Raw genomic sequence first — 27,552 nt, 5'->3', positions numbered from 1 at the left:
TATATTTTCAAAATGCAATGTTTGTGTGTTTGAACTTTACATTAGAACACTCTCTACTTCTAACAACAAAAAGCTGTGAAAACGATGATACTGTTCCAAATGTAAGTTATTTAATGAATCTGAATGAGCCTATGGCTTTGCACTTTATTATATATTTTTTTGTATTCTATTTTTGTTATTTTTAATTTACAACCCCCTGGCGCTGTTTTGTACTGTTTTCATAATGTTTTATGTTTTATATTGTTCTTTGACTTACTGTTTGTAATTATTGAAATTTAAAACAAAAAACAAAAAAAAACAGCAATGTTTGTGTGTTCTATGGCTCATTAAGAAAAACTTCATCACATTAGGGGAAAAAAAAAAAGAGCCCCACATATCCTATCAATGCGACTTGGTTGTTTTGGTTCGTCCAAATACAATTGTTTTATTGTAAGTTATATCTCACAAGAGCCCATGATTACAGATTGCAATTATCGTCACAATTTTATGCGTTTGGTTGTGGAGTAGTTTTATTAAAAAATGAAGAAATTAAAACAAAACTGGCAAGTGTCTCCACACATAGCACTTGATTTGTAGTTATTTGGATTAATTGTATTTTATTCTAAAAGGATAATAACGCTGCGACAACAATCGCAGCACCAAGAAACATGATTTCCTGGGCGAGCATTCATACTGTTGAGTAGAAACAAAAATGACAAAGCTACCAGAGCGTAAACTACACAACCATTGCCAGCCAATAGAAACCTGCATGACAGTAAAACACAGAAAAAACAACAACATTTCTTTGGAATCTAAATACAAAATAATCCAGTTGATGTGGAGTGAAATGCACACATCATGTAGAACACTGGAACATTCCACATTCTTTGCAACATTATTTATACCTTAGTAAGATATACTACAAACATAATGATCAATCCTTTCTGACTGTTCAATAATAAACATAGGTGAACTATTTTGTAATTAAGAAATAAAGCAGTATGACAAGAGTAGTACTGATAAGAGACGTTGCTGTACATGTCCACAATGCCGAGGCTGCTGGAGCCTCACGATCAATCTCAGAAGCGTGACGTTCAAATGCAAAAGTTAGTCTATGTCCATGTTGGGAAGTTTAGTCTCCGCCGTAGTTTGCTCCGTGGCTTTTGGTGGGTTTTTGTCTGAATTGGGGCACTGGTTCTCTGTTTGCTCCTGTCCCTCATCTGGCCCATTCTCGGTCTTCTCTTTTGGTGGGTCCACTTTGGGCTTGGGCTTTGACAAGACAAGGTTGCAGGCTGTGTAAAGCTCCTATGTGGAAAGAATGACGACACGATAAAGGTCAAAATGATCTCCAGTATCAACCACAAATAAAACTGCATCAAAGTCACACAAAACTTTAGAGGTAAACCCATCATCAAATCTCATGAGACTTCAGGATGTTTGCTTTTTTTTAGTGTTTTGTGACACCAATGCAGAGCAATAGCAAATATAAAAAGTATGATGATAACCATAGAAGCGGATGTTGAACCTACTGTGGCACAGGAAAGGGTCTGGCTGCTTAGTACAAGGTGGAAAATTAAGTAAACCTATGCAGTTGGGGCTGCGACCATTAATCAACTGAATCGATCAACTCAAGAAGAAAAAGGCCTAAATTTAGATAATTTTACTTCACTGATTCCTTTACTTAAATTAATTAGCTATTAAAAATGATTAACTAATGAGCATGTATGAAATCTGGACTGCATTGACTGCCTGGAACTTGAAATATGCAGACATAGTTTTCGCACGGTGGCTGCAAAAGAGCGCTCATGAGAGCGGTGGTGTGTGGTATTGTGATCTGTGTGTCAGCGAACAGCAGAGTTTTTAAAATGTTAAAAAACGGTATTAACGTGCACATATTAAGTGTAATTTCAATGGTGATGTGTATGTATTAAAAAAAAAAAATGAAGGTTATGGCAAACAGAAAAAAATGTTTTTTTCCCTGAAATATGCATTGAGGCTATAAAGTGTGTTTTATACAATTACTCTATTAATCAACATACTAATTAAATAGATTACTCAATTACTAAAGTGATCAATAGCACCATTCCTAAATACAGTACATGATTACCTTCTCTGCTCATCCACAATAAGGGGAAAATTTGCAATTGCACAATAACACTGACATGCAGTGACACAAAACGCAGCTTTTTTATGCAGTCCGAATGTTGTGACCAATTGTGAATCAATACAATGTTTATCAAGTTTATTTTTGATCGTGTCTGTAAAAAAATAAAATAGCGGTGACAACTTCAAGATATGTATTCAAATGGTGTACATTTTTAAAAGATAAATTGCGATACTTTTGGAGAGGGTGGTTTCATTTGCAGTCTGGGAAAGCCTCCAAAATTTAACATCTTGCAGGTCCCTCACAAAAGGGACTGGAGAAAAATTTACACCAGAGAACATTTAATGCAGCAGTGTTGGCGTTAAGACAATTTTGTGTCTTTTCATGCATTGAAATCAGAGAGGAATAGAAATTTCGGAAGTCCATGCGTCTCCTGGACGCGGATTTTATTTTATTTTTCTACCGATTATCGCGTTCCGTCGGTGTTTTGTTTACATTTGCCAGGTCGAATTATTAATTGCCAGTTTTCAGCAAATGGCTCACTTATGAAGATGGAAACATGTTTTGCACACCATGTAAACGGGCTAAGAAAAAGAACACCTTTACGATCGGTTGCACTGATTTTCAAAGATCCATTCTCACCAGGCACCAAGAAACACCCTCCAATTTGGGTCCCTACAGTTCCGCTCTTTGGTCGGAATGACGAGGCCGACGATTTGTTACAACTCTTTATTTTTTTCCACAAAGCCAACCCGACATCAACCATGCTATTAACACTCCTGAACGTGCTAGCGCTCCCGCTCCTAATTTGCCCACACTTACACACGTCACTCACCCCACATACCGCCTTCTTAAAGGGGAACACACAGCTTATGACTGTCACCAAGCCATAGATGAAATGCTAGAGGCATTGAGGGCCACTGTATTAAATGAAATTGAAACTAACTTGCAAAATTTTAAGTTTGTTGGCATTATTTGCCATGAAATTGTAGATGTGGCGTTTTTTTAAACGACTGATGATCTCCATACAGGTGAGAATAATCAATTAAATTTGTCATATGCATGTATGCCCTGGCATACGATTATCATAATTTCATAACCAAAGCAAAAAACTTTTTACACTTTTATACTGAAATAAATACACCTACAACTTATTAAATACAAATTTTAAAAAAATACCGGCAGAGGTAAAGTTTAGATCCATGAAGGAAAGAAGAAAGTGAATGAATGTTTATAACTGAATAAATTTACATATGCATAGAAATGTGTTTTCGTTTGTATTATTTTTTAAATTGAGTAACACTTATGGCAACCTTTTTCCAAAACACAATATAGAATATGAGATATAACAAGATAATGTATAGATTTATCTTTTGTTTTCAAAACGGTTACAAAAAAGTGGGACCCCATTGTTATGACTTGTTGGGGTCCCTGGGACCCCATTTGGAAAATTCCAAGTGCCAACACTGATGCATATTATATAAATAACAAGTAACTGTTTTAAATGTAGATGACCATCCTCATAGGTCCTCTTGGAATGAGTGTTGATGTTAAAATTGTATGTAGTTTCAGTACCTTGGACTGAGCCTGGATCTCATTCACTTTGACCACAGGGTCCAGTGTGAGGTCCTGATTGTTCTGCTGGTTCATCTTGCCGTTCATCCAAGCCATGGTGTCGTTCACCTGCTTTTCTACCCGGGTCACTTCCAGCTCGTCAAAGTGGTCGTACTGCGCTTCCTGTTTGGACAGTACAGCTCATTGGTGGCACATTAAGACAGGGCCCTTCACCTACAAGGTGATTGTTACCTTTGCCTTATAGGCGGCAATGATCTTCATGTACATTTGGATTTGTCTGCCTAGCTCTTCGAATGCTTTCGGTCTCTCCTCGGCCTCCATGGCTCTCTCAACAATAGGCTGCCCGATATTCTGTAGACACATTCAGCATTTGATCAGCTTGGTTTCTCAGCAACAGTACTGGTGTTAATACTCAACAGCCACCTTCAGTTCTGCAAGTTTGTCAATGTAAACTTGCTTCTTTTGGTCCTCTCCGTCCTCATAGAGCCAAGTCTCTGTGTCCTCCAGTTTCAGGGAGAACGCATCACGATCCTGCAGGCACAAAACCAAAAATGATTGAACAAAAATCCAAGAGCGAGGATTTGCGCATGTGTGCTCTCACCGCTTCTTTGACAAACTTCTCTAAGACGCCATACAATTTGTTTCTCATTTCATACACATATTCCTCCACGTTGTTCTTTGAGTCGTTTCGCTCCTTTTCCAGCTTATCTTGCATTATCATCTGCCCCTGGAGAACAATGGAAGTAGATTTAGAGCCACGTTTCTTTGTTTGGTGATCAAAATGGCCAACAGCTGGGTCAAGCTAATACTTTGAGTGCATGCTTGAAATGCCTGCTACTTTTAGACACATTACCTCATTCTCCACAAACGTATTTAGCACATCATTGGACAGCTGCCAGTACAAATTGCTCTCGATGGGAAGCTCCACGGTTTTTGTTTTCACTTTTGGCTTTTTAGCCTGAGGCTGGTCGTTTTTCTTTTCCTGCCTACTGTCCTCTGTTGCCGTCTGAAATCAGGAGGGGGAAATCCTTTGAGCTGATAGGTTAATGTGGGAACCAGAAATTTCACTTTTTTGAAAAAGTGTTTTGATGTTGAGAAATATTCACAGTAAAGGAATTGTAAACTATGTGCACATCACAGCATATTATAAAGTAATTATATTCAATTAGTTAGTTTGATTAATCAAAGAATCAGATAAAAGACACTTTACAGCAGGGGTGTCAAACTCATTTTAGCTCAGGGGCCTCATGGAGGAAAATCTATTACCACTTGGGCCGGACAGGTAAAATCAAGGCAAAATAACTCAAAAATACAACTTCAGCTTTTAAAAACACCATGAGGAAGACAATTAACTTAGACTTAATCTCAGTGTATCTCCAAAGCAATTAAAGTTAAATCACAGCCCATCTAAGATTGAACAAAAAATCTTCATTGGACTAACAGTTACAGAGAAATAATGACTTTAGTGTGTAGTATTTCAACTGTGGTGTCTGCCTCCGATGTATTGTTTGTAAACACTGCACTAAATGTCTGTGCTTTTACTTCTGTTTTTTTTTTATTGATGATATTTTCAACATAATAACTTGAATAAGGAAATAATGCTGCTTTTACTGCAATATTTATTAGTTTAGTTGGAATTATTGATGAGACATGCAGAGAAGGTGCAATTTTGTGGCACAGTTTAGTCTGGCAAATTGAGTGTTACTGAGAGTGAAATATACCATGTTTCCCATGTGAATGTAAGCTTGCTTACCTTATACAATAAACTGTTGTTGGCTCTCCAGCCCTTCCAGCAAACCTTTACTTCCCATATTTTCTTGTTTTCAGGTCTCGGGTAACGTTCCCGCATTTTTTGCGAGTGGCGCATACCCATGCCGCAAACAGGGCATGTTTAGACACGGCAAACACTTTTCAATTAGATCAGGGGTCTCAAACATGTGGCCCGCGAGACGTTATTATGCGGCCCGCACTTCGATATGACAGTTTAATGTTGATGAGGCCCGCAAGTTTAATATGAAGGGCGCTTGACAGCGTCATACTTGCCAAAGACCCCAATTTTCCCGAAAGACCCCTGAATTTTAGGGCACCAATTCTATCGAAGCCCCTGTCAATATTTACCAGATCAACAATATTCAGGGAGTGCTATAATGGCACTGCCTTTGTCGCCGTCTACATCCCGAGCTGACAGCGTGCAAACACAGTTGTATGTTGCATCTGGCAATGCAAGACCTACGTGTGGTATTGCAAAATATATTTGATTAACAGCTACACACGTCACACTAAGGGTGGCTGTAAAAAACCCTTTAACACTGTTACAAATATGTGCCAGACTGTGAACCCACACCAAACAAGAATGACAAACACATTTCGGGACAACATCCGCATCTAACATAAACACAACACAACAATTACCCAGAATCCCATGCAACCCAGACTCTTCCGGGCTACAATACACAAACCCACGCTACCACCAAACTCCCACCCCCACCCTCCCTACTTGAGTCGGTTGAGGTGTTGTATATTGTAGCCCGGGAGACTTAGTGCTGCAAGGTGTTCTGGGTATTTGTTCTCTTGTGTTTAAGTTGTGTTAAGGTACAGAAATTCTCCCAAAAAGGCTTTGTCATTCTTGTTTGGTGTGGGTTCAAAGTGTGGTGCATATTTGTAACAGTGTTAAAGTTGTTTATACAGCCACCCTCAGTGTGACCTGTATGGCTGTTGACCAAGTACATCTTGTAGCCACGTATGTTGTTCTGCACAAGTCTCATACAACATGTTATAGGGCTGGCACATTGGTTGTGTGATGTAAAAGCGTGCGCGATGACATGTAGTAGAGCAATAGTCCCCTTCAAGTGAGATTTATTATACAATTATTATTAAAAAAATAGCAGCAAATCCTAAATCCTTTATAAATATATTATTGAATAATACGTCAATGAAAATATGAATGTAAGTTCATAAACCGTGAAAAAATAATACAACAATCCAACATTCAGTGTTGACAGCTAGACTTTTTATGGACATGTTCCATAAATATTGATGTTAAAGATTTATTTTTTTGTGAAGAAATGTTTAGAATTAAGTTGATGAATCCAGTTGGATCTCTATTACAATCCCCAAAGAGGACACTTTAAGTTGATGATTACTTCTATGTGTAGAAATCTTTATTTATAATTGAATCACTTGTTTATTGTTCAACACGTTTTTAGTTATTTTAATATCTTTTTTTCCAAATAGTTAAAAAAAGACCACTACAAATGAGCAATATTTTGCACCGTTATACAATTTAATAAATCAGAAACTGATGACATAGTGCTGTATTTTACTTCTTTATCTCTTTTTTTCAACCAAAAATGCTTTGCTCTGATTAGGGGGTACTTAAATTAAAAAAATGTTCACAGTTCACAGTGAAAAAAGGTTGAGAACCACTGTTGTAGAGGACGTTAAAGGCAGTGCAGTCACGGCAGCCCTTAATAATGTCGGCAAATTCGGGAGAATGGTTGCAACGATAGATTGTCGGGAGGTGCACTGAAATTCAGGAGTCTCCCGGAAAAATAGTGAGGGTTGGCAAGTATGTTGCTAGGGCGGGAAAGCCATTCATAGAAGGTGAATACATTAAAAAGTGCATGTTAGATTTTTTAAGAAATCTTTTCTTGCGGCCCAGCCTCACCAGGTTCTGCATCCAGTGGCCCCCGGGTAAATTGAGTTTAAGACCCCTAAATTAGATAAAATGTATAATGAGGAAGTGAGGAAGTGCAGTGTCGCTTACCTGCGGCTTTAAACTCGTACGCAACATGGCGCCCTGTAGTCACGGGAGTGCATTTTGACCAATCATTGATTAGATCGCTTCAAATTGGATTGTCCATAGTGTACCTATACACGACTCTGCCCCAGTAATTATGCCCCCTCAGGCTGTGAGCATCTAAATTTAGAGTATTCTTTGAGAATGTGTAACAAATGTCAAAAAGGACGTTTTCTAAAAAACATCAAGGAACATGACAGTATAGCATACTTCGGCTCGCTTGGAAAAGTAGCATTCATCAATTTCAGTCAACAATTTTTACCTCCATCTCTTCAGTCTCACATTTCTTGTCTCCGCCAGAGTCTGCTTTTTGATCCTCCTGGTCCACTTGCATTTTGTTCTGACATGAAACAAAAAGCAAACACGGCGGAACTGTGAAATACCGTAAATACTTTATATTTAGGCTGGGTTTTTGTTTACCAAAACCACAATGAGGATGTGGTATTAATTAAAATCAGGCCATAATTGAAAAGTTGTTCAGGGAATTTGAAATATTTTTACATATGACAGTTCAATTTAGGAGGTTGCCTCCAACAGCAGTTGTTAATGCAAATGTCATTGACCCAGCGCTAAAGAAAGACCCCAATAGTTATTTGATGTACAGACCACACACCCAGTGATTATAGAACAAACAAAGAATTCCTTGTAGGAAAGCGCCACATTTTCGGCAACCCGAAAAATACTTTGATCAGCGAAATAACACTGCCGAAACCGGATGTTGTGGTCAAGTAAGGAACCATGTGCTTGTCTGGAGAAACATGGTGAACATGTCTGCAATGTGGATGTGCTTCAATATTTCTGAGAAAGACAGCAATCTGCAAAACGTGAAATGTGGAGATTATAAAGAATGGGAACTTTTTCGAAGATGTTCTGCACTATGGTATACATTAATATATCACCTAAAATCCAAACATTCTGGTCACCATTCTGATTATGTGAACAACAACACACAGAAAAGGAAAGTACTACCAAGCATGTCCACTCTGTCAGTGGCAGGCATTTTTGAAAACTCAAGAAGGTATTTACGCCAAGGCGACAGACTCAATGCTGCAGCTCACGCTCTCGACGATAAGATACAATACAGTAGAACATCGATTTACGAACACCTTGATTTGCAATCCTTTCAGTCTATGAACGTTAAGATTGCGTCAACCATGTCTCAGCGCACGAATGCTTTATTCATTTTGTGGACCGATTATCAGCGCCAATATTTTGCATTTTGACAGAAATCGACATCGCCTTTTTAAAAAAATCCTTTTAGTTTTTTTAAAATATTGACAATGATTAGTAATATTTAACATCTATTATCACCATTACTATCATTTAAAATGTAACAATCATCAAACAAGCGTCACCCTTTCTCTAATTCGACGGACGCGATCAGTTTGCCTAAGAAGCAGTCGTGCCTCAGCTCCACAATTGTCTTCGCCTATTGCGCCATTTGCTTGGTTACGCAAACTGCATACAAGTCAGAGCCAGAGCCAATCCAAAACCGAGGTCTTAGACAGGTTTGACGCTTGTCAACCCCACGGCGGAGAAAGTGTACGGATTTGTTGAACCTGTGAAAAATCTGAAAACTTTCACGTAATTGTAATAAACATCCCAGTCGTCTACATGTAACAATTACTACTAACGTTACTATGAGCAGAATATAAAAAAAAACCTAATGAACATACGGAAGCTCGTAGTACCTTATGTGTCTGTGAATCACTTGAAACAAAACTGCAGAAATCATTGATCATTGTGTGATTGAGTGAGATTAAAGAACTGAAACTACCAAGTTTAGTTTTATTGCAAGGACACACTTAAGAGGAGGAAAAATAGCCACACGAGAAGCTGAAGAAAAACAAAACAGTTTTCGTGCAAGATTTTAATCCTTGAAATATTTTTTATAGGCTGATACAGTCTATACGTATGTTGGCTGCCTAATTGCACATAACACAAAACGTGGACTGTTACGATAATGCCTTGAAGAAGATGTTAATGATGTAACCCTTGTTTCCACCAGAATATTGCTTTTGATTGATCTGTACATTACATTTTGTACTTTAAATTGTTGTAATAACTTCCCGTTTTGTAATGTGTAATATTGCTAGGTGATTAGCCTGTATAACAGTCTGTCAATGTCAACGGTCGTAAATTTGGAATAATTTCATTAGTCACAGTGGATGCAACTTATTTCAGGGATACAAATCTTCAAGTAGCTATTTATTAACATTTTTATTCATCTTTATAAGAAATGCAACTATGCCAAGGAATTCCCTGCACTTTTTTTTTTTTTTTCAATAAATATGCTTCATGCATTTAAAAAAAGTTAAGTGTTGGAGTTTGTAATAGTATTTTTCAACATTTTCACGTCAATATGTCATTTTTACTTTAAATGAATATCGGCTCCAAATATCGGTCATCGTCTTTCTTCATCACTAATAATTGTTATCGACCCCAAAAACAACATATCGGTTGATCTGTAATTTTTTTTGCCTGTGGAGGCCTGAGGGCGCTGCCATTTTGAAGCCATCACTTCCTTTACAGTGCAGAGGCAGAGTCCCCTACAGTACGTCATATCCTGTTTACGCAGTTAATTAGTCGGCTGCGACTTGTTAGTGCTTCAGCATGGGTTTCTTTTCTCGAGAGTTTTCTCTATTTTGCTTACTCAATATGGGTTCAAAAGCCAAGATACCAGACTGGAAAAAAGGAGGAATTCGCTGTGAACTTAAACTTAGAAAGTAGAGGAAACACACACATTTCCCATCATCCCTGTGCCCTTTCTCTGACTGCCCTCCCTTCCTTGTCTCTGCAGTATGCGGACAGCAAGGTAAAAATTATTTTACTTTTTAAACTATTTTTTTTATTATTGTAGCAACATGGTTGTTTACGTTTTATGGGACCATCAACGGAACTTTTGTGTGTGCGTGCGTTAACATTTGAGATTGCCGTTGTTTTGACAAAGAAGAGATTGCTGATCAATTACCCCCTTGCTATGTTTGTTTGATATACAAATATATATGCATTGTAGTGTTTTCAAAGTGTGCATTATGTTTTACTAAAATAAGGACTTTTGTCAAGGTTACAATCAATTATTCATGTTTACATTCAGTGGCCTAGTGGTTAGAGTGTCCGCCCTGAGATCAGTAGGTTGTGAGTTCAAACCCCGGCCGAGTCATACCAAAGACTATAAAAATGGGACCCATTACCTCCCTGCTTGGCACTTAACAAGGGTTGGAATTGGTGGTTAAATCACCAGAAAATTAATCCTGGGCGCGGCTACCGCTGCTGCCCACTGCTCCCCTCACCTCCTAGGCGGTGAACAAGGCGATAGGTCAAATGCAGAGGACAAATTTCACCACACTTAGTGTGTGTTTGACAATCATTGGTACTTTAACTTTAACTTAACATTGTTTCTTATGGGGAACTATACTTCGCTATATGAACTTTCCGATTTACGAACCATGTTCAACAACCAATTCGGTTCGTAACTCGAAGTTCCAAAGTACTTCTCTTTGATAGAACATTTAAGCTACTGTTAATCAAGAAAAAAATGCCACTTTTACCTCAAGAGGTCTAGTGGGATTGTGTCTACTATTTACATGTAAGATAATAAATGTTACAAATTTGGATACTCATGTTAACGCCAAAGCGTCAATTCATAGGTACATGCATTCTGGCATGAACTTGCACGTAGTTTTGGTTGCCTACCTTGACTGGCTTTTGCAGTCTGGCTATGTTGTGACGTCACAGCGAGGTGGACGTACTTATTTGGACATTAAATCAAGCTTTCAAGCAGAGGGAGAGGAGTGCATGCCTCTCTGCTCCAGGATTTGAAAAAACACAAAGAAAGGTCAAATGAAGCCACCTCATCGTAGGGCCAACACAAAGATTTACACTCAGGGCAATTTACTGTTGTCAATCAGCCTATCCCCAGGTTCAATTAATAGTTTGCAAATTAATATATTTCTATATTTTGGTTTTTGGCCTTGATTTTCTTTATTTTCTGTTTGTGCCAAGCATTTCATTTTGGTGTATACCTAATTAATTGGGGTATTTACGGTTTGCCTCACGAGTACATGCATAATTTTTCTGGTTGTCTGAGGCCCCGCCGCCTTGATATTCAGTGAGTCGCTGCTTTGACTCAGCAGGTAGCGTGGTGGCAACAACAATGTAGCAAAGCAGCATTAAAGACACCAAAAGGGAAGTCATTGTACCAGCCTGCTGAATTCCTTAGTGATGACAAATGTGACAGCTAAGGCGCGGCCAGAGAGCATCATTCAAATAAATAAACACTACACATACCTCCTCTTCCTTCACTGCAGGGTCCGTCTCCATTGCCTCTTCTCCATCTGCCGATTTCATGACCTCTATCAGTGAGGCACTCGACACGCTGAAAACACCGTGAATGTTGACTCGAACTTTAACTTTGACCTTTGCACTTTCGCCTGATGTCTGAGCAACCACATTCTGGATGAGGAACTGTCCTGTAGGGTTAGAAAGGAAATGGTTAGTTCCTCCAGCGTTAAATGCTGATTTTTAATCCAAGTTTTCAAAAGGGTATTCGCAGTAGTTTGCGTCTTGCCAATCTTTGTGCCTAACAAACTAGTCTCTTTATCCACGGAAAGGAGTGCCCTAACAAAGAATCTTACGCGTTGGTGACTCAGTCTTGTAGAGTTTTTAAAACACTGCCTGAGTACATTCATGTCTTTGTTGCAAATCACGCCCGCTTTAGCCTGCTTTTGATTCCCCATCCCAAAGAAAATTCCCCCAGCTCTGTCGCTTTTTCCTTATCAACTAACACAGTTACATCACAAGTATCTGCAAAATAAGCTACCATGGAGGCCAAAGAAAGCTGCGAGTGCCAGCAACCATCCATTTTGTCATTTAGATGTATTTTGCATTGTTTCTGTGAGTAAAATTATGATGATGACTTGTGATAATTAAAATAATAATAATCTATGAAATGTGTTTTGTGTTAAGTGATTTTGTGTTCCTTGAAATGAATAATTGCATTATTTCCTAAGGAAACAAATGGCTTCGGTTTCATATTAATCTCTGTTCGTCTGACCTTTTAAAACATATTGTACGGATGGAAACAGAGGTAATATTGAATTAAAATTGCACTACATAAAATGCTTTTGTAGGTCACCGAGCTCACTTCCCAACGTGATAAAATAGCACACCTTTACATAATATGCAGCCTGATTTGACCTTTATAGTTGCTTATCTGCATAAACATCAAACATCCGCAAATGTAGGTAAATAAGTAGGCTGGCCTGTACCTATGGAAGTGTTGGGGTAGGACAACTCTTTGGGGTTGTTGTAGTATGCTTCAAGAACGAAGGGCTCCTTTCGGTAAAAGGTTAGCACTTTGGAGAAGGGAGATGCGTGGTTTCTTGGGAAAACCTCACAATCACTGTTAGAGACAAAGACGGAAGATATAAAAAATAGGAACACAGTTACTGAAAAAAAGAAACACCTTTGAAGGTGGACGACTACAATGTCACCCACAAGACATTGGATTTTTTTCATAAATATGATACAATATATTATTTTGCCCCCAACAATTCAGGATTGATGTGACCACTTAGCATAACCTCGTTTTAAAAGTAGCACCTGCATACCTCAGTCCTTCGTCTGCTCCCGAGTTCCATTTAATAGAGATGCTATAAGGAACCACGTCTGTGATAGAGAACTCTCTGACTTTGAAGGCCGGAGACAGGATCGCGCACTGTGTGGAGGAGAACACACAGTTATCATGTCACAGAGACCAATTGTTATACTGACCAGTGGGCTGTTTACCTGCAGGGCACAGCCTCTGGCCACGGCTTCGTCGGCGTTCAAAGTGGTGCTCAGCTCCTTGCCAAAGAATTTGCTGATTCGCTCTTTGATGGAAGGGATTCTGGAGGCACCGCCTACGATCTCCACCGCATACACGTCTTCTTTCCTCAGCTCTGGGCACAGAGAGAGGCACATACTTGGATTGAGACCTCATTTCCCAACAAATGCTGCTCAGCATAGGTTCAACATGGGATCGTCCAGCTGCCATTAAAAGTGGTATGCACTCACTGGCTTGTTCCATGACGCTACGCAGTGGCCCTTCCACTTTGGCCAGCAGCCCTGCACAAATCTCCTCAAACTGGCCTCTGTGGACACATAACTAAAAGTCATTTATGGACGATGGGTAATAGTAACACACTGAAACACAGAGGAATCTCACTTATAGACAAATAATTTATGGATGAACTATTTGTAATTTACAAGCATTTATTTCCATAGAAATAATGTGAAGGCAGTTAACTTGTCGCACACCTTCTGCATCTTACCTATTGAGCTTACTGGACACGTCAATGTCATCCATGAAGCACTCAATGTTGAGCGGCAGATCCGAGGAGTTGGCGCTCATCAGCTTCTTGAGCTTCTCGCATTCCTGATAGAGACGCACAAGCGCGCGAGGTTTGGACCTCACGTCCAGCTTGTATTTCTTAGCAAAGTCCTCGCAGAAGTGGCTGACCAGGATGTCGTCAAAGTCCTTCCCGCCGAGCTCGGAATCGAACGCGGTTGCCAGGACCTGAAAAGGCACTCCAGGTTAGCGACTAAATATACAGCTAGTAGACAACCTACGGCCATTGGTCAAGATCAATATTTTCCATACATTCATTTATTTGTGGGGGCTTGCCACAAATACATTTGGACCGCCATAATTAAATTTGGTGCTACCTGTAAGCATACTTGCCAACCTTCCCGATTTTCCCGGGAGACTCCCAAATTTCAGTGCCCCTCCCGAAAATCTCCCGGGGCAACAATTCTCCCGAATTTCTCCCGATTTCCACCCAGACAACTATTTTGGGGGCGTGCCTTTAAGGCACTGCCTTTAGCGTCCTCTCTCATCTGAAACCTTCACCCCTTAAAAGCCGCATGCTGTAAGGTGGCAGTATGCATCGTAATGCAGCTTTTTGACAAAACTCATACACACCTGGTCTGCCAGTGAATAAGAAATAGTTACAAGAAAGATCAGTTTTGTCAACTCCACAACTTTGCAGCTTGAGTGGTAACTCAACTTAAGATTGCCCCAACTTAAAAGTGTTTCGAGATGAGTGTGGTCTCTTGGCTAATTGTTATGCTATAAGTTGTAAGCAGAATTAGACTAATGCCAGCCAAGAAAGTTAAAATAATATCTAAACAGTGGACATTTATCAATGAAAATATGCAACAGTTTCTCATAGTGTGTTTGATGGAGAAACAGCTGGAAGGAAGGTAAATGTTGCAGATTGTTATTATATCACTTCATAATACTATTGTAATTGTTAGTAGTACAATCTGTTGTATTGTTTGGAGACATTTCTTATCTAAAAGTTTTTTTTAAGGCATGTTTAAAATTGTGCTGTTTTGGGAGCCAATCACCAATCAAATTGACTTCAATTAATTTAAATTGGAGACGTTGATATGAGTGTTTTGAGTCATAGAACCGTCATAGAACCAGTTAGGCTTGTAAGTTGAGGTCCTACTGTATATGTTGATACCTGATACTAAAGACGTAACAGTACATGTGTTTGGATAAAAACAAAATACCAGTAAGGATCCTTGGATTCAGTACAGAGGTATACCAAAGGAAAGACAGGAAGTGTTTCTTGCATCATACATTTACTCGGCAAGCTATCACAAAAGAGCAAATATCAACACATGCTGGGCACCTCGAGAAGCCCAGGGAGTGTGCATTACGGCCTCTGTGAAAGGCAAGGTGTGGAAGCGTACAGAGCAACTCCACAAGTGTGCAGCTTTTGCCTTTGATTGGTCATGTCTAGCAATAGTGCTAAGACAAAACCTGGAGACATTTTTTCTATTAGTACCATTTCGCATTTCCTGTAAAATACGTAAACCAGGGATTTCCTTAAACCTTCTTTAGAAAATACATGAACGTATGTCATGCCTCATGGCCAAATCGGTAGCAGTCCTGTGAGAAACACAGAATAACTTTTCATCCATCCCGTAATGAAACGCTAAAGACAAATAAAATACCCTAGGAACTGCGAGGAAAAACCTGAAGCATTTAACCCACACATGCTTGTAATTACACCACTACTATTTTTACATTTATTTGGTACAGACCCTTGGGTTTACCTTAAGCTTTCCTGTGTTGAAGGCACAAATGGACACCTGGTAACCAGAGTGGCCCACATCAACAAACACAACAATCCTGGGCTTGTCTTCTGGAGCCGGCAGGTCCTGCTTGTAGATGCCATAGGCCAGAGTCACTGCAATATACAAACACAGCATGACATAAGTCACAACAATTGTTCAACAGCTTTTTGCCACAGCCACACAAGAAATACATTTGTACAGTACATCAAATATTAATTTTCATATACATTTTCAAGGGGGTTGGCATAGACACTTCACTGTGTAATTAGAAGTGCTCGTTTCAGGAACACCTGTGATTCTTTGGTAAAGCATTAATCAATGGTTCACATTGTCAGTGAAAGCTTGCTGTCACACCAAAATGACAACCACACAACCACTTATTAGTGGTACCTGGGAATTGATACCGGTTATAAACCGTGCCAATTGTTGGTACTTTTAACTGATGTTATTTTTTTCAAAAACAAAATATTTTTTAATTTAACACTTCGAAAGGAGCTAATTATGATACCCGTGTTGTCCAGTTGTTACATCTTGTTTTCTTATTGCATTTCTGAGTCTCTTTTGAAAGTAATGTATGGTAGACTCTGCCTACAGATGCTAGATGGCAGTAGTGTTATAAATGTTGTACCAGTATTTAATAATTAATAAATTGTGAATTTGCTCAAGCACCAGCCTTTTTTGTCCTGCATGAGAAAAGTTACTTTCTTTTTTTTCCAAATCATTAAAGAACAAAAAAATACTTGCATTGTCAGTAATTCTCCACAAATACAATTGTATATATCTGACAAGTCATTTATTTGTGTTCTTGTACGAATTCTTCTCCTGTCTGCTCGGCTGTTTTGACCGTGCCCGTTCTTTCCTATCGCAGTGCTGGTAGCCTACAGTATGTCTCTGAATATCTGCCATTCAGTGTTTGTCCTTCTTTCATGGAATATTCCCAGTCCCGTTTTGTATGTTTTCCTTACTGCACCAATGGAGTGGTTCAGCGAATCTCAGTCCGCAACAATCGGAGCGTAGGCTCGCTAAAGAAGTGCGCAGAGTTTCATGTGCTTTGTTTCAATCAAATAACGCGACAGATATGAATAAACATTTAGACGGCAGAAAATATATCTCTGCCAAAATTCGAAAGTTCGTTTAAATACCTTGACAAATGGAAAACTTATTAAACAAGAAAAAAAAGCATGTTTCATCACACACATTATCATAGTTTGTGTAACATCCATGGAAGAAATTATGTCAGTCAGCTTGAAAAATGTCTCAAATATAAGCGAAGTGAAGGAGCCGAGAATTGTTTTTATTTACATGGCTTCCTTGACTAATAATCGTATCTGCCCCAAAAAAAAAATCCATATCAGTCGATGTCTAGGGCGTGGGTGTCAAACTCTGGCCCGCGGGCCAAATTTGGCCCGCCGTGGAATTTCATTTGGCCCTTGAGGTAATATCAAATTAAGATTAGAGCTGGCCCGCCGGTATTATACAGCAGCGATGCCTCTGTAACACTGCATTCACCGCTGATACTCACACTTGCCAAACCTCACGATTTTCCCAGGAGACTCCCAAAGTTAAGTGCCCCTCCCGAAAATCTCCCGGGGCAACCATTCTTCCAAATTTGTCCCAATTTCCACCCGGACAACAATATTGGGGGTGTGCCTTGAAGGCACTGCCTTAATCCTCTACAGCCTGTCGTCACGTCCGCTTTTTCGTGCCGGTCCAGTCACATAATATATGCTGTTTTAACACACAAAAGTGAATGCAAGGCATACTTGATCAACAGCCATAAGGGTCACACTGAGGGTGGCCGTATAAACAACTTTAACACTTTTACAAAAATGCGCCACACTGTGAAGCCACACCAAACAAGAATGACAAACACATTTTGGGAGAACATCAGCACCGTAGCACAACATAAACTCAACAGAAGAAATACCCGGAACTCCTTGCAGCACTAACTCTTCAGGGACGCTACAATATACACCCCCACTACCACCAAACCCAGCTCCCTTAATTTTTATTTGCATTTTATTTGATATGCCTTTGATATTTTTTACTCATTATAATTTGAAACTCGATTTTGTATGTGACTATAAAGCTACATAAGCCTTGCCTGTTTAATATTCAATGCAAAACTTGTTTGGGTCCCTATTAAAACGGTTAATTTGTTCAACCTTGGCCCGCGGCTTTGTTCAGTTTTAAATTTTGGCCCACTCTGTATTTGAGTTTGACACCCCTGGTCTAGGGTATAGACCACGGTGTGCTGCCTTGCTTTTGCCATGAAGACGAATGTGCCAATCTAGCTTCATGTTGCGCCTTACAAAGTGTTTATACTGTAAGTATTATACTTATTACACACTTGCTGTTTGATTGTAACATGCATCTTAGATGTAGTTTTCATTACCAAATTTAGAGGTGTTGAAATCAGTAGCATGTATATGGTAAAGCAATTGTAGTATTAATCTAGCACAGGCATATTTGCATTGCCGGTATTGAAAATTGCAGCATTACCTAGAAGCAGTTTGGTTGAGTCCTTTCTGAGTGCTGCTTGACGCTTGTTTCCTCGCCAAGTGTTGAGCCGGTGACGAAGGTATTCAAATACGGAACTGTTTTACGTGAATTCAGACACGGCCAGAAATGTACCCATATTCCAAAGTACCAAAATACGATACCCTTTCCTGTATAAAATGTGTAAAATTTTCCTAAAACTTACAAAGTTGCATTTAGATGTCAAAGTGTGCCCTCTAAAGTCAGAAACAATAGATTCCCCACCTGTGTGCGGTTCGACACTTGTTCCTCCGCATATAATTTTTTTTTGCTGCTTCAACATTGTAAATAATTTATTTATGGCAATTTAAATATAAAAAGTGGTTTGATGGAACTATTTGCGGAGGAAAGGGGAGTGTGTGTCATAATTAGCAATGGAACGTATGTATCCACATACCAGCTGTGGTCTCATTCATTAGTCGTAGACAGTTGAGGCCGGCGATCTGTGCGGCGTCCATGACGGACCTTCTTTCTGCATCAGTGAAAAAGCAGGGAACCTGTTGCAAATATTAACACATGACATTAATATAAGTAAAGTCTCATACTATACAAAGTCAAAATTGTAAATCAGTGGCCGGGTCAATATCAATATATGGTGCTTTCCGTGTCCTCATCAGAATTACTCAGGGTTAATGAAAATGTAGCAGAAATTTTAAACTCAGAAGCTTTATTATTAATGGAAAAGTGTTTACATATTTATTAATATAACAATAAGTCTCTTAAAATATGTTTCCTTAACTTTATACATTTTCTTTCCATTAAATGTATGCGACTTTGGCATGTCCCACACACTGTTTTGCTAACTATGTGATATTAAATCTTTTTTTTAACCATGGTTTTACGTTTCACAACCACTTCTTTGTTAGAATGATTAATTTGGATCATTCATGTTCTTTGGGTACGGCTTCCTCCCACTTCCAAAGACATGCACCTGGAGACAGGTTGATTGGCAACACTAAATTGGCCCTAGTGTGTGAACGTGAGTGTGAATGTTGTCTATCTGTGTTGGCTCTGCAATGATGAGACGACTTGTCCAGGGTGTACACCGCCTTCTGCCCGACAGCAGCTAAGAAAGGCTCCAGCGCCCCTAGAGACACCTAAAGGGACAAGCGGTAGAAAATGGATAGATGGATGTTCTATTATAATTATCATTTTAAACGTTTTGCATGTGTTCCTGGACATGGATATGAGATATTTTGACCTTTAAGAAATCCTCTTATGTTTTAGAGACATTACTGCCAGCATTTTTTCTTGGTACTATAATTGGCAGGTACTCGGCCTAATAGCGGAAGCACATACCTTTAATTCGAGGCAATCTCTGTTGAAATTGTATGTGAATGCGCCAATGCTGAAGCTGAACTGAAATGCTGATGACACTTAACTGAAAAGCTGGTGGAATTATTGTAGAAATTGTTTGAATACTGAAGAGCTGACTCTAAATTGAAATGCTAGTGGAATGTAGAATAAATAGTGGAAATGGTTTGACTGTAAAATAAGGTTTGTTTGTTGAAGATTGGAAACTATGTTTTCTCTGTAACACCCCTAATGTTTTGTGGAAATTAACTTATTACTTTCACAAGCTAACAAAGCTTTTTGTTTTTATTTTTAACAATCAAATAGGGGACATTGAATATGTTTTTAAATTTTATTCAAATGGTCAACATATTTTGCGGTTTTCATGTCCTTTAATTGCCTGCAGTTATTTAATAAAAAATGTGGGAACCTAGGATAGGTCAATAATTCATAATAACATTGATTTTGATTCAATATATTGTTTTGAGCAATGACAGTTTGAAAGAAAAAAAAACAGCTTTGTTTTATTAGTCAACGTTGCAACTTTTTTTTAAATACATTTAGCCTTTAAGCTTTTTTATTTCACTTTTGTTGATTTTTTTGTTTATTTTAATAGTATTTTTAGAATGTGCCTTGGGCCTTTAAAACATTAGATGTGGGCCGCAAATGGCTTCCGGGGCACACTTTTGACACCCCTGCTATAGATAGTAAAAAATAAATCTGATAAATGGGGCGGTATAGCTCGGTTGGTAGAGCGGCCGTGCCAACAACTTGAGGGTTGCAGGTTCGATCCCCGCTTCCGCCATCCTAATCACTGCCGTTGTGTCTTTGGGCAAGACACTTTACCCACGTGCTCCCAGTGCCACCCACACTGGTTTAAATGTAGAAAAAAATAGATATTGGGTTTCACTATGTAAAGCGCTTTGAGTCACTAGAGAAAAAGCGCTATATAAATATAATTCACTTCACTTCACTTCAAATCTATGGGTAAAAAGCAGAGCCTGGCGGCGCATGCGCGTTTATCATAACTCTCTCGCTCTCTCTGTCTCTGCCCCTCCCTCACGAATGCTGCTGCGTGCACTATTTGTTTTGTTTTTAACCCCTTCTCAACCGTGAACGTACATTGAAAATACAGGCAACCCTAACTTAAAATGCCAGACATTTGAGGCATTTAAGAAACTCCACCCGGACGGCCCCGCAGGAGGACATATCCGGTGAAAAGACGAGGTATGGTCTTAGCCCAGTCGTTGCTAGCATGCCGTGTTGTGCCTAGGTGTGCATTGTTTACACAACGTGCGGTACACTATTTAATATGGCCATGTGGAAACTTGTTCGGTACACTTCCGAACCGAACCGAAACCCCCGTACCGAAACGGTTCAATACAAATACACGTACCGTTACACCCCTATGTATCAATATTGCTTACAGAAATTACACAGTCAGCCACTGGTTTTTTCAGGTCGCTCTCAGCAGTCTCCTTCAGCTTGGTCAGCATCATGCCAGCAACTTGCTCAATGCTGAACACCTTCTCCTCCTCCATGTACATCACCTGCCATTGGAGAAAATATAGCCACTTACTTAATTACATACATACTCAGGCGCACACGTACCGCACACGTACCACACACACACACACACACATATCTTGATATTTAGCTTTTTAAGGTCAAGGCAAGTGTTGCCTTAAAGGAGGCCTCATATTTTAGGGCACCAAGAACAACATTATTTTCAGGGTCTCCATGCATATATACTGTGTGTATGTGTGTAAATATATATACATACATACATATATATATATATATATATATATATATATATATATATAATTTTGAAAGATGGCACCTGATGGACATGAGTAATAACTGCACTTTTTGTCCCTATAGATAAAAATTGTGTTCATATGTATGAGATTTACGGCTGTCAATTATGGCCTAAGTAATAATTACGATTATTGTTATCAATATTGAAATCATGATTACTGATTGTTAGGTAAAGCAGTTTTCGGGTGTAAACGTAATACCATCATGTCATTTGTAATGTCTTATAAAAAGGCTGTCGATAAACATTTCATATATGTATAGACAAATGATTTTTTTTAATTTTTTAATAATATCAACTTGTCAGCTTTTCGTCATTACATGCCTTCACCTCTATTTTTCCATTTTGATAGAGGAAGTTTTTTTGTTTTTTTTATGTACATTTATTTGCAGTATCGGGACAGATCCATTAGGAGTTTGACCAGAAATATGTCGACTAGGAATTAACTATACACCATACAATATTAACAAAATGCTGTGTCACAGGAATGATTTTTGAAGTAATACATTTGTGACCTGAAAAAAACATGTCATGTAAAATATGTATATATGTGAACATGAAGCACGAGGAGTCCAGTCAAACACCAGCCAAAGATGTTCTATAATGTCTAAACGGCAGCCATTTATCAATGAAAGATGGATAAGCTGCTGATGGTGTATTTGACAGAGAAGCAGCTGGAAGGAGATGCCGCAGAAGTCCACTCTCCAAGGTAAATGATGTGCATTATGACTACATAATTTATTAAACTACTGTAGCTTTTAGTAGTACATTATATTGTATTCTTTTTATACATTTATCTAAAATATAGTATGTTTTTTTTTAATAGGCATGTCATATTTGGGCTGCGCAAGCATGGGTTAAATAAAGAGACTAAAAAGAGCTCTGTCACAGAACCAATTAAGATCGCAAATTGAGTTACTACCGTACATGACAAGGATTACTATGGTTGTTTTCTTCACTGTGTAAATGACTAAAAAGACTCGTCTAACCTTAATACCGGTGGATCCAGAAGGCATTTCCTTGAGATCATACACCAGGTTCTTCTTGGCTGACTGAACATAGGGATCGGAAAATGTGCGGCCATGGAATCGCTTGAAGCCCTGCACCGTGTTCTTGCAGTTGGTCACCACCTGGACGCAAGGGGTGACAAACAAACACTGTTAAACACCGTCACACTTCATGGCAATTAAACTATGTACTGTACGATGCATTTGACTGAGGCACCTGGCTCTTTGCAGCAGCTCCTATGGATCGATTCCGGGGTCCAAATGAGACAAATGACCTGTGAAAGCATAAAAATCCAATGCTCAACGATAATCTTTTCTAACTGTTTCATTTTGCCTGATGTGCATATGACACGCGCCAAATCCCACTTTACTAATTGCTCTTCCAATAATATCAGACTAATAATGTTTGACGTTAATACACACTTTGTAACACTGTCCACAGTCATTCATCACAAGTCGCAAACATGGTGGACAAAGTGGTGCTGATGAGTGCACTTGTGTCCCGCCGGACTGCGGTCTAAACACGCTTGTCATCACGGACAACCACACATGTCAAACACAAGTGTTGCGTGAGATGTCAAAGAGCGGTCAGCGCGGCTAGTCACTCAGGAAATCGGGTCGACAGGTGCTGGTCCAAATCTGTTTTTCATTTGCGAGTGTTTTTTCCCCTCCTTTTATGAGTAGAAAAAAGACTTCATATAATTATTTTAAAACAACTTTGTTGACAGTATTCAAGTACATAACGAGAAAATATAAACAAAAACAAACAAGTACTTTTTGTTCAAATAACCTTATACATTTTTGCACATTTCTTTGATAATTATCACTATGGTATGGGGGAATAACTCAGCAGTGTCATCATGAGGAATTCATATTATATTTACAGTAATTAACACTTTTTTATTTAATGAAGATAGAATGATTAATAAATTATGAGCATGAATACAAAAATGAGATATTAGTGCGGCAAAAGTATCTCAGGAAATCAAGAGGAGTAAGCAATATTATTGATTTTCTAATTAATTTTGACATGATTTGGAAAATATATGTATATATTAAAATTGTTTTTTTCTAATTGCCCATATCACATTTTCGGGACATTTGTTTTGTTAATGAACAACCTAAACATGGGAGATAGGTAGCAGTGTCAGCATAAAAAATTAATACAATGCATAAATTCCATTTGTTTTGTTTACTGTGCTATTTTTTTGCTACACATTAAAACGTCTTGAATTTTGGAAAAGCGCTCTACAAATAAAATTATAGTATAATTATGTTATGTTTACAGTAGCAGCTATTTGTTTAATGCATTATCATATATGTCATAGTAATTTAATTATGTCAATAACCCTTAAACATACATGCTGACATGCCTGAGTTCATTGTTATCACATATAACTTTTTCAACCCGGGGGTAGGGAACCTATCGCTCTCGAGCCAGATGTGGCTCTTGATGACTGCATCTGGCTCTCAGATTAATCTGATCTGAAATAGTTTAACACTATAAGTAATAAATAATCCCGCTCGTAATCATCAGTGTTAAAAATAACATTCAAAATATAAAACATTCTCAAGCATTTTAATGCATCCATCCGTTTTCTACCGCACCTGTTCAAGAAGTTGCATTAATGGCAAGAAGTACTTTATTTATTATTGGTTAGCTTCAGAATAACAATGTTACTAAACAGAATACGAGACTTACTATACTCTAAAAATGTTGGTCTTACTTAAAAATGCACGCATTTCGTTGTATTCTACAGAGCCCCTAAAGGGACATGGGGGACAAAATGTTTTTAGATATGTATCTCGTGCTAACGCAAAAGTTTCTCGTGCACTCGAGATGTTTTCCCGTGAGCACAAGAAACATTTCTAAAAAATATTTTCCCCATATATGTTTCTAACCTGACTCTCGCCAGATCCATGTAGTTCGCTGAGCTCCACACAAGGATCTGGGACTTCTCAATAGGAGATGTATTTCAGAAGGTGAGTCTTGTAAAAAAAATTTGTATGTGATTGGATAAACCACTTGTCCGTTATATTGAATGATGTGATATCTTGAGCCACTCACATCCAAATTAACCTGTGATGTTGATGAGAGCGACGATGGGAAATCCAAAACAGAACATCCGACATATTGGATAAAGACAGAGCAAAAAGTTAGACAACTTTTACTGAAACAACGCAGCAATGTCAGTAAACGATTAATGTCATATGTGCAAAAAAAATATGCAGAATTAATGTCAGCACACGACTGCTCGCTGTGTGCCGCCGTTATTGTTTAAATCAAACAGTCGTTTCAGTGCTAGGTCACATCTATGAAATCCCGCCCGGCGATCCTAATTGGTTCATAATTTTTTGCTATCTTGAAGGAGTTTGCAATGCCCTTGAGCCCAGATCCTTGTGTGGAGCTCAGCGAACTAAAAGGATCTGGCGAGAGTCAGGTTAATATGTTTCTTGCGCTCAAGGGAAAACATCTCGTGGGCACGAGAAACTTTTGCGTGCGCACGAGAAACATATCTAAAAACAAAAAAAAACAAAAAAAAAACATGTCCCTTTAGGGCAGGGGTCAGGAACCGTTTGGCTGAGAGAACTGTGAAAGGCCAAATATTTTAAAATGTGTTTCTGTGAGAGCCATATAATTTTTTTAACACTAAATACAACTAAATGCATGCATTTTAAGTAAGACCAACATTTTTAGAGTATAATAAGTCTTTTATTCTTTTTAATAGTGTCAAAGTGCTTTGAGTACCTTGAAGGTAGAAAAGCGCTATACAAGTACAACCCATTTATCATTTACTTGTATAGCAGTTTTCTACCTTCAAGGTACTCAAAGCGCTTTGACACAACTTCCATATTTACCCCTTCACACACACATTCACACACTGATGGAGGGAGCTGCCATGCAAGGCGTTAACCAGCACCCATCAGGAGCAAGGGTGAAGTGTCTTGCTCAGGACACAATGGACGTGATGAGGTTGGTACTAGGTGGGGATTGAACCAGAGACCCTCGGGTTGCGCACGGCCACTAATAAATAAAATACTTCTTAATGCGACTTCTTGAACTGGTGGGGTAGAAAACGGATGGACGGCTTAAAATGCATGAGAATGTTTTATATTTTCAACGTTGTTTAACACATACCATGAATTGATTTAAAGAACTTGAAAAACTTATTCGGGTGTTAACATTTAGTGGTCAATAGTACGGAATATGTACTGTTCTGTGCAATCTACTAATAAAATATTCAATCAATCAATCAATCAATCAAAACTGTGATTACCAGCGGAATTATTCATTACTCAAAAAATAAATAAATAAATTAAAATATCCCCCAAAAAAATACTTATCATGTTAAGCAATGTCAGCTAAGCTTTATCTGAGAGCCAGATGCAGTCATCAAAAGAGTCACATCTGGCTTGAGAGCCATAGGTTCCCTACCCCTGCTTTAGGGGCTACGTACTATTCAGTGTTAAAATATATTACATGGCTCTCATGGAAATACATTTTAAAATATTTGGCTTTCATGGCCTTCTCAGCCAAAAAGGTTCCCGTCCCTTGTTCTAACCTGCTACAATTTTTTTTTTTTTTTTTTACAATATGCTTCCATTTTTTAGCAAACATATTTGATGAATCATGTAACATACCCATTAAATTCAATTTTAAAATAATTAAACGGAAAAATATTACATTTGCAGTACGTTAGTCACAAGTGCTAGAATATTCCTGCTGACGTCATCAGCGAGAAGCGCATTGTTTGGTTGTCAAGGCACACCGTTCGCCGGTGCTTAAGCCAATCGGGCCGTTACTAATATGAAAAAAAAGACCCCAAAGCACCGCCCGCGACCGTGTTGTACAGTTAATAAAAACAACGATCTCTCCTATAACCAGCTATTGAAAAGTGTCCTCTACGTTTGCTAGGAAGTTGTGGCCACATTCTAGATAGTTCCGCGTTCACAGGGAAAAAAAAGAAAAAGAAGCATTGTTATTTTTTTATTTTAAAAGCAGGGTAAATTACACGAAACGTTACGTTATGAAAAAAAAACAAGTTTAGCTAACATTCACCGGATTCACGTGCACCCTAACAGCAACGATGACTTGCTTCAAACAAAAAAGGCACTTCCTGTGCGACATATATAAGAATACATAATATAATAATATACAAGACAACAAAACTGTACTTACGGCGTGCTTCTGTCGCTGAAGTCGTTGGCAACCGTCTCAATCCCACCTGCTCGGGCAACGGCGACATAGCAGCTTTGAAAGCCCAAATCAAATCCCACCACGGACATCTTCCAAGCCCTCTCGTCCGGCTAACTTGTGCACACTTGGGCGTTGCAAACACGCTGCAGTTACAGACGAATGGGAAAGTGGAGGCAAGTTAATATAAGGTGCCGTTAAGTGGGACTCTGGTGACTTGCGGTCATAATTCTCACCGTTGACCGGTGCCTCCGATCTGTGCTTCGCTGGATGCAGCCTCAATGTGGTCTGCTGACTTCTCGTCGGCACATATCGCGAGAGCTTGGTCCTTTCTGCTCCATTCTGGACCTTTCTATAGTGGGCGTGTCCACTCCTTGACTACGTTTCTAGAACATTTCAATGGACATTCCTTTTTACTTGATGTAAATTACATTTTGTTGCATATATATATACATATATATATATATATATATATATATATACATGTATATATATATATACATGTATATATATATATATATATATATATGTATATATTTATATATATATATATATATATATATATATATATATATATATATATATATATATATATATATATCCATCCATTTCTACCGCTTATTCCGTTTTGGGATCGCGGGGGGCGCTGGCGCCTATCTCAGCTACAATAGGGCGGAAGGCGGGGTACACCCTGGACAAGTCGCCACCTCATCGCAGGGCCAACACGGATAGACAGACAACATTCACACTCACATTCAAACACTAGGGCCAATTTAGTGTTGCCAATCAACCTATCCCCAGGTGCATGTTTTTGGAAGTGGGAGGAAGCCGGAGTACCCGGAGGGAACCCACGCATTCACGGGGAGAACATGCAAACTCCACACAGAAAGATCCCGAGCCTGGATTTGAACCCAGGACTGCAGGAACTTCGTATTGTGAGGCAGACGCACTAACCCCTCTGCCACCGTGAAGCCATATATATATATATATATATATATATATATATATATATATATATATATATATATATATATATATATATATATATATATATATATATATATATATATATATATATATACATATATATGACCCACACTGTATGTAATTAGA

General features: G+C 38.6%; 1 protein-coding gene across 2 annotated transcripts; it reads right to left on the bottom strand.

Annotated features, from left to right (window-relative positions):
- Positions 1-491: 491 nt before the first annotated feature.
- On the bottom strand, positions 492-26,781 carry hspa4a (heat shock protein 4a). Of its 2 annotated transcripts, XM_061898638.1 has the most exons (20): positions 26,676-26,781; positions 26,425-26,585; positions 22,462-22,519; positions 22,227-22,367; positions 20,846-20,968; positions 18,523-18,622; positions 15,567-15,700; positions 13,772-14,016; positions 13,515-13,591; positions 13,248-13,399; positions 13,070-13,176; positions 12,728-12,861; positions 11,748-11,929; positions 7,720-7,797; positions 4,512-4,664; positions 4,260-4,385; positions 4,082-4,189; positions 3,890-4,009; positions 3,659-3,820; positions 492-1,284 (listed from the first exon to the last, which is right to left on the bottom strand). In XM_061898638.1, the coding sequence occupies exons 2-20, from the start codon at positions 26,529-26,531 to the stop codon at positions 1,087-1,089; spliced, it is 2,505 nt and encodes an 834-aa protein (XP_061754622.1). In that variant the 5' UTR covers positions 26,532-26,585; positions 26,676-26,781; the 3' UTR covers positions 492-1,086. The 2 variants fall into 2 exon arrangements, with proteins under 2 accessions (XP_061754622.1, XP_061754621.1); XM_061898637.1 differs by lacking the exon at positions 26,676-26,781 and having other exon boundaries at positions 26,425-26,669.
- Positions 26,782-27,552: the final 771 nt, after the last annotated feature.

The sequence above is a fragment of the Nerophis ophidion genome, linkage group LG04 (assembly GCF_033978795.1).
Source record: "Nerophis ophidion isolate RoL-2023_Sa linkage group LG04, RoL_Noph_v1.0, whole genome shotgun sequence".
In the NCBI taxonomy this organism is placed as follows: domain Eukaryota; kingdom Metazoa; phylum Chordata; class Actinopteri; order Syngnathiformes; family Syngnathidae; genus Nerophis; species Nerophis ophidion.
This window is presented reverse-complemented; position numbering and strand designations above follow the sequence as displayed.